This window comes from Portunus trituberculatus, chromosome 6, assembly GCF_017591435.1.
Source record: "Portunus trituberculatus isolate SZX2019 chromosome 6, ASM1759143v1, whole genome shotgun sequence".
NCBI lineage: Eukaryota > Metazoa > Arthropoda > Malacostraca > Decapoda > Portunidae > Portunus > Portunus trituberculatus.
In genome coordinates this window covers 2,838,889-2,846,786 of record NC_059260.1, presented here as the reverse complement: position 1 = coordinate 2,846,786, position 7,898 = coordinate 2,838,889, and the positions used below count along the sequence as shown (strand labels likewise).

At 44.4% G+C, this 7,898-nt stretch overlaps 1 protein-coding gene across 1 annotated transcript in view; it reads right to left on the bottom strand.

Moving 5' to 3' along the window:
* Window positions 1–5,301: 5,301 nt before the first annotated feature.
* Window positions 5,302–7,898, bottom strand: part of LOC123517937 (serine/threonine-protein kinase SIK2-like) — a 35,214-nt gene continuing 32,617 nt past the window's right edge. The window contains exons 8-9 of the mRNA XM_045278406.1: window positions 6,275–7,898; window positions 5,302–6,146 (exon numbers count right to left, since the gene is read on the bottom strand). The exon at window positions 6,275–7,898 is cut by the window's right edge and continues 128 nt beyond it. Coding sequence (XP_045134341.1) covers window positions 6,027–6,146; window positions 6,275–7,898 — 1,744 coding nt within the window. The 3' untranslated portion in view covers window positions 5,302–6,026. The remainder of the gene's footprint in view (window positions 6,147–6,274) is intronic.

Sequence of the window (7,898 nt, the reverse complement as noted above, 5' to 3'; positions counted from 1 at the left end):
CAGAACATAATAATAATGAGTTGTTGTAATCTTCTTTCTGCTTCCGTGGATCAAAATTTGTATTAGCTACTTTGAAAACTTTATTGTTCCTGAATCTTAAGAGGTAAAATTTTGTGAAACTGTATAAAAAAAAAAATAAATAAATAAAAAAAAAAAACGGGAAAGACAAACCTCATGAACACACACACACACACACACACACACACACACACACACACACACACACACACACGGCAATAGGTAAAGCAGTGGTCTTTTCTCTAAACAATAACAAACAAACGAACAAACAAACAAAGAGCCCACTCACTGCATGCCCTCGTCCATAAATTAATTAATGACACGAATATTCTTTTAATGGACAAAATTTCCTAACATAAATGGTACTAATAATAATTGTAATGGTAGTAATTGCAGTTACCTCGTAGAGTTATACCTTAGAGTTATGGTGGTCATTTAACAGGTGAATATAGAACGTACGTCTTAACAACAACAAATATGTATAGTATAAACATTTTCTTTTTTTAATTAAGTCGACGAAATAGAACAGTGAAATAAAGGAATACGAATAAGAGCAATGTTTTCTTCAAGTTGAGGAAATGAATGATAAGGCTGAAAATAATGAAATAAAGTGTTAAAAATAAGAGCATTGTTTCCTTTTTAAGTCGACGGAATGAACTGATAAAGCTGAAAATATTGAAACAAACGAATATGAATAAGAACATTGCTTTCTTCTTCAAGTCGACGAAATGAATGATAAGGCTGAAAATAATGAAATAAAGGGCTAGAAATAAGAGCATTGTTTCCTTTTTAAGTCGACGGAATGAACTGATAAAGTATAACAATGAAACAAAGGAATATGAATAAGAACATTGCATTCTTTTTTGACGGAATTGAACGAGGAAGGAACCAAACAAATGAATATCAAAGAACTTGTAATTTTTTTTTTTTTTTTAAGTCGACGAAATGAAACGATAATGACTTTTTCTTATTCCAAAAATGATGAAACTATACAGCTATTAAATAAAAACGTCTATTATACACACTTTCTTTTTTTTCATTTTAGTTTTCAAGGCGACGAAATAAAAAAATAAATAATAATAATAATAATAAACAAATAAATAAAAAAAAATAAATAGACAAATGAATACAAAAACAAATTTCCGTTTTCTTTTTTTTTCATTTTAACTTTCAAGTCGACAAAATAACGCAAAATAAAACAACATACAAATAAACACCAAACTAACTTCCTTTTTTTTTTTTTCAATTTTAACTTTGAAGTCGACAAACACACACCAAAAAAAAAAAAAAAAAAAAAAAAATAAATAAAAATCAAACAAACTTCTTTTTTTTCAATTATAACTTTGAAGTCGACGAAACAAAAAAAAAAAAAAAAAAAAAAAAAATGAACACGAAGAAGCGCATAAATAAAGTCTCTCGAGGATTTACCAGCGACGCAAGCTTTATATAACTGTCACACATTATCACCCTCTAAATCAACTTTCCTTATTTAAAAGCTAAAGTTAGTATCACCCATTTTGCTGCTTATTTCCTTTCAACCATCCACTTCTTTTTCCCATTTTCTTCTCATCATTCTCATCGTTATCATTATCATCACTATCACCACTACTATTATTATCATCGAGGGGGAAACTTTTGGTTGTGTTTATAGCGAGACCAGCTCATGGGGAGGCTGGGGAGGGGAGGGGTGGCAATAAGGTATGGGGAGGGGGGTGGGGGCGTTGCAAAAATGGGGAAAGGGAGATTTAACTATTGTCTATAAAAAATGTTGATGAGAGAGAGAGAGAGAGAGAGAGAGAGAGAGAGAGAGAGAGAGAGAGAGAGAGAGAGAGAGAGAGAGAGAGAGAGAGAGAGAGAGATTTACGATAGCCAAAAATTCTAAAAAATACATAAAGAACTCCAATAATAATAATAATAACAATAATAATAATAATAATAATAATAATAATAATAATAATAATGTAAAATTCCTAATGGCTATCGTAAAAATGTTTGTCTTTTTATTATATTTTAAAGATAGGCCTACAGCTAGCGATCACTAATAGGCATGCCCAAACAAACAAACGAAGGTCTCGCCAGAATAATAATAATAATAATAATAATAATAATAATAATAATAATAATAATAATGAAAATAATAGTAGTAATATTGTAACGATAATGCAAATAAAAAAAGAAAAGAAAAAAAACAATGACGATTTAATTTCTTTCCTTCATTCAAAAAGAAAAAGAAAAAGAAAAGAAACGAAGAAGAAGAAAAAGAAAAGCGGAACAAAACACAAAGTAAAAACAATTGACTTCATAAACAAACAAACAAATAAATAAATAAATAAAAAAAGAAGAAAAGAAAAGAAAAGAAAAAAAGCAGGAAAAACACAAATTCTCTAACAAAACACAAAGTAAAAACAATCGACTTCATAAAACAAACAAATAAACAAACAAAAGAGAAAAAAGAAAAGAAAAAGTAGAAAAGACACAAATTCTCTAACAAAACTTTGAATGCATTTCTCGTCAATGAACTTACTCTTCAATTGCTTCACTCTCACTCACACTCGCCGCGCCTTGGTCAGGTCAGGTAAGGTCAGGAAGGTTAGGTTAGGTTAGGTCACGTTACGCAGTGTATAAATATTCTCAACCTGTACGTATATTATTCATTCATGTCCTTATTCATTACACATTTTGCTTTACCCTGTACGAGGTATATGGTCGTCAATAATAATAATAATAATAATAATAATAATAATAATAATAATAATAATAATAATAATAGCAATAATCACGGGGTATTTGATTATCTTTCACTATTTTTGTTTATAATCTTACATCTTTATTAATATTATTCATTTGAGGCGTGAATAGACAGACACGCTTATTGAGCATTTCGTGTGTGTGTGTGTGTGTGTGTGTGTGTGTGTGTGTGTGTTTTATAGTCTTCATCATATCACTTCCCAATGAGTTAGTAGCATAATAATAATAATAATAATAATATATAATAATAGTAATGATAATGATAATAATAATAATAATAATAATAATAATAATAATAATAATAATAATAATGACACTCAAAGCTAACGATAAGAAGCTCGTGTGTTAATCCCGTCAACATTCACTAGAAAAATTAAAAAACGGAGTCTATGGTAGCGATTTTTAAAGCCCCACCACGGGCACTGCTCAGAGGAGTTACCGACGTCGCCAAATTCAAAATACACCAATGGCCCTATAAATTCATACATTCCCTATCAATTTTCAAGTGTCTGCTGTAATACTTCGTAACAATAAAGCATCAAACTCCTCAAATAGAAAATAAAACACCTTTCAACAACGATTTGAATAGAGTTTAGACTGATTGTGGATTAGAAGTGATGACTGTGTATTTCATATTGGCGATGTCAGCTCAGTATCCCTTGCCCACGTCTACGAGGTGAGCATGGCGACTCACTCTCCTCTGTAACGCCTTAAACATCCCGCTACAAATATTTGAGCTAACGGGGCTGCCTATCTGCTTCATCAGGATCACACCTAGACACGAGTATTGATATCAGTAGTAGTAAAAGTAGTAGTAGTAGAAGTAGTGGTCACAGTTGTAGGTGGTGATGGTGGTGGAAGATACCCATTTTCTCAACTCTATAGGGGGAAACTTCGAAAACTCTGGGGGAATTCATTATCCTTAGGTATTTCGTCTTCGTTTTCTTTTCTTGCATAATGCCCTCATAGAATTGGTTCCTCGCCTCTCCCACTGGCGGAGAGGGGGAGGGACGAGTGGGGAAGGGGGGGGAGGGAAGAAGGAGGAAGGAAAGAAGGTAGGTGGAGGAAAAATGTGTGAAAAAAACGCCTAATACTGGAAAAGTTTGACTAGAAAATGATACGTAACTGATTCCTGCCATTCAGAGAGAGAGAGAGAGAGAGAGAGAGAGAGAGAGAGAGAGAGCATATACTAGACTATCTTTACATCATTACCATACCCAAAAAATTTATCCTAGAAAAGAAAAAAGTTTGAAAAAATAATAAAAATGAGGTTGGCTTTTGCACCACACAAACACACACACACACACACACACACACACACACTCTCTCTCTCTCTCTCTGAATACAAACATGACAGTACCCCTCTTAACCTCAGAAAAAGAAAACGTAACTCTCCACCAAAGAAAATGGGAGACAGGTTAGCGGAAATCTCTTACGTCTTGCTTCCTTTTGATAATCTGGCATCATTTAGACAGAAAGAGAGAGAGAGAGAGAGAGAGAGAGAGAGAGAGAGAGAGAGAGAGAGACTTATCGAGTATGCTAGAAAGTGATTGTCTAAGTTTTGTATATTCTACCCTACAGTATCTCTTTTTCTGCCTACAGGGTGAAATATACAGAAAATACAGAGATTAGGAAACTCGCTCGCTCACACACGCACGCTCGTACAGCCGCTGCCGGGAGAGACGCCATGGTGCCCTGTCTGTCTCTCCGTCTGTATGGCTGTCTGTCTGTCTGTCTCTATGTATGTCTCTTTGTCTTGAAAGGGAAATGTTCAGGTATTAAGACTTTTTTCCTTCAGTTTTGCAAATGTGGAAATTAGAGATTGGGAAATAATATGCTTGGTTTTCTTTCCTTTTTCTTTTTTTTTTCCTCGATAATTTCCCTGGACTGATTGAAGAGGAAATGTTAACAGGGAAATTTATCTTTTTTTTTCCCCTCAATTTTGCAAGAGTGGAAATTAGAGAAAGAGAAATGGGAAATAATATTCTTGTTCTTTTCCTTTTTTCTTGATAATTTCCCTGGATTGAGTGAAGGAGGAAATGCTAACAGGGAAATTTATCTTTCTTTCCCTCAATTTTGGAAGAGTGGAAATTAGAGATAGGGAAATAATATTCTTTTTTTTTTATCCCTTTTCTCTCGATAATTTCCCTGGATTGAGTGAAGGGTAAATGCTAACAGGAAAATAATCTTTTTTTTCTATTAATTTCTGGTAAAAGTCCGTGGGAATTGAGTGGAGATTAATGAGAGGGAAATAAGATGCCTGTTTCCATATCATTTTCCCGATGTTTTCCCTTGGACTGAGAGGAAATTGACAAGAAAAAAGGAAATTATGCAGTTTCTTTGACTTTTTTCATGTTTTTTTTATATTATTAGAGCGAATTAATTATTTTTCCGCAATTTTCTCTTTGAAGGATATATAATTTTTTTTTCTTTAGTAAATAAAACTTAACGTCTTTTTTTTTTTTTTATAAAGTCTAATACTGATTTCTATTTATCCTTTTCTTTCTTTTTCTTAGTTTCTTTTCCCCGTGAGAGGTGCAGGGCAGCAGACGCCTCTCCCCGCAGCGGTGCACACGCAACACAACAGCTACATATGAACGGTACGCAAGCTAACCATTACTCGTCTGCCTGACACTTGTGGATCATAGCTGAGGCGGTCCAGCGGTGCCAGACCATCAAGGAGGGACAGGCGGACCTCAGCTCGGGACAGCCAAAGTCACGTCCCAGTGCCAGCCCCGTCCCGGCCGCCCCTCGCCCACCAGCAGTCACGGGGCCAGCCACTCAGGGTCTCGCAACATTGCTGAGGGCCACGAGCTGTGATTGGTGTTTGCTGGTGAGGGCGTGGCATGAGTGGCTGCGGGCGGTGGCGGGGGCGGCGCGGGCGTGGGTGGACTGGGATGTTGTCCGGATGGGGTCCTGCGGGTGTTTATCTAGTGAGGGCGTGTGGGAGAAGCGTAGAGGGCGTGGGAAGCTTAGGTAATGACTAGATATTTAGCTGGGCCGGCCGAGACACAGGCAGGCAGCCCCACGCGTCACCCCGGGGCGCCGCGACCCGCACACCCTAGGGCGCCACACCCTGGGGCCCGGCCATCACAGGTTCACGGGGGAGCCCTTGTGAACCAAGCACACACCTGCTGAGGAGGAGGAGGAAGAGGAGGCCCCTGACTCGCCTGGCTCGCGTGGCTCAAAGCTGCTGCTGCTGCTGCTGCTGCTGCTGCGTGGCTGGGCCAGGCAGGGCCGGGTCTCCCGCGGGGCCTGACTCAGGTCTCCATGTGTTCCGGCATCTCCAGGATGGGACTCTCGCACACCGTCTGCGGCAGCAGCGCGCCGGGCCCGCCCGTCACCGGCTGCCAGGGCGCTGCTCCCACCGCGCCGCCACCCTGGGGGAAGGACCTGTCAGGGTGCGGTGCTTGTGGTGGGAAAACCTGTCAAGGGCGTGATACTACAGGGGAAGAGCAACTGTACGTAGGGATGGCCTGAGGGACTAATGGTGCCGTGGGTGACTCACCTGGTGCCAAGTGCTGGGCCAGGATTGCAGAGGCGGCCACACGCGAGTGTCGGCGCCGGGCGGGGCGGGCTGGCCCTCGCTGATTTGACAGGCGGCGAAGGTGGAGGGTAGCGTGTGCCACGTGGTGTCTGGCGTCCAGGAGGTGAGATGGCGCCAGGTGGCGCTGCCCTCCCATCCCTCCTCGTCCTCGGCTGCTAGGTCCTCGTGCTCGGCGATGGGCGGGCAGGTGAGGTCGGCCTGTGTGACGCCCGCCAGCAGGTGCGCAGCGGTCAGCTCCCCCGGCAGCGGCGGCAGCACGGGTTGCTGCTGCGCCAGCTTATAGGACGCCTGGCGCACGATCTGCCGCCGCGACAGGTCACAGCCCACGGGGAAGGACTGCCTGGGGTAGGCTGCCTGCTTCTGCAGAATTTGTCTCTTCTGCTGCAGGCGGTGCTGGAACAACTGTTGCTGCAACGGCTTGGACAGGCAGTGGTCGGCTTCCTTGACGGAGTCCTTGGCGTGCAGCAGCTTCTGCTGCGCCAGGCCCAGCGTGTCGGGCAGCGACACCCGCTGGCGCACCAGGGGCGCGCGGCTCAGCTCGTCTGAGCCGGCGTAGGAATGGCGCCACTGGCGGTAGTACTGGGCGTGCTGCAGGGGCGGCGGCGGGCGGGACGGCGTCTCCTCGCTGTTAGTGACGGCCGCTGCCTGGTACAGCGTGGTGAGGGCCTGATGCTCCTGCTGCACGCTGTGGAGCTCAGTCAGGCCCCGCGCCTTCTCCGTCTCCAGCAGGCGCTGCCTGAAGGCAATCACGCCCTGAGTGACCAGCCCATCCGAGGCGCGGCGTCCCTCGCGAAAGTTAACGGGTGAGCGAGTGTGAGCGCGCTCTGGAGCCTCGGTGCCAGGATCCAGCTGGGCCTGAGGCTGCAGGGTGCGCGTGGCGGCCGCGCCCTGCAGCACGGGCCGCGCAGTGAGCGAGGCGTGGGAGCAGGAGGACAGTGAGGCCGCCAGGTCAGGCTCCAGCTGGGATTCGAAGCTCTCGAAAGTGGAGCCGGTGCTGGTGACGCTGCCCAGGGGCGAATCGGTGCCCTGCGAGGCCTCCGAGGACTGCTGGGAGGCACTTTTGATGTTCTGCAGCAGGCAGGGGCCGCCGCGGGGGACGCCCACGATGGACCCACACTCGCTCTCCATGTCCGCCTCGACGCCCTCGTCTATGGAGGTGGAGGGCCCGCCCTCGGCCTCCCGGTATCCCTTACCCACAAATGTCACTCCCAGAGGCGCGCCGCTCACCGCCATGCCCTGGTACGCCGCCACCAGCTCCGTCTGCGAGTCCTGGCTGGCTTCTCTGAAGGGCGGCGACACATAGGGCGTGATGGTGGTGGCGACGCCCTCCGCCTCCTGGACGGGGACGCCCATGCCGCCGCGCATGCCCAACTGACCGAGGTTTGATATGAAGGAGTGAGAGAGCGCCGTGGGATCCCCCGGCGTGGCGGGCAACATCCTGCCGGTGTGGCCGAAGGACCTGCCCACCAGCGCCTCCTGGGGCACCACCTCACCCTGCATCGGCATAAGGGGCGTGGGGGGCGAGGCCTTGCCGGGGGGCATGACGGTGCACATCTTCCTGACGGCGGCCTCGGCCACGCTGGAG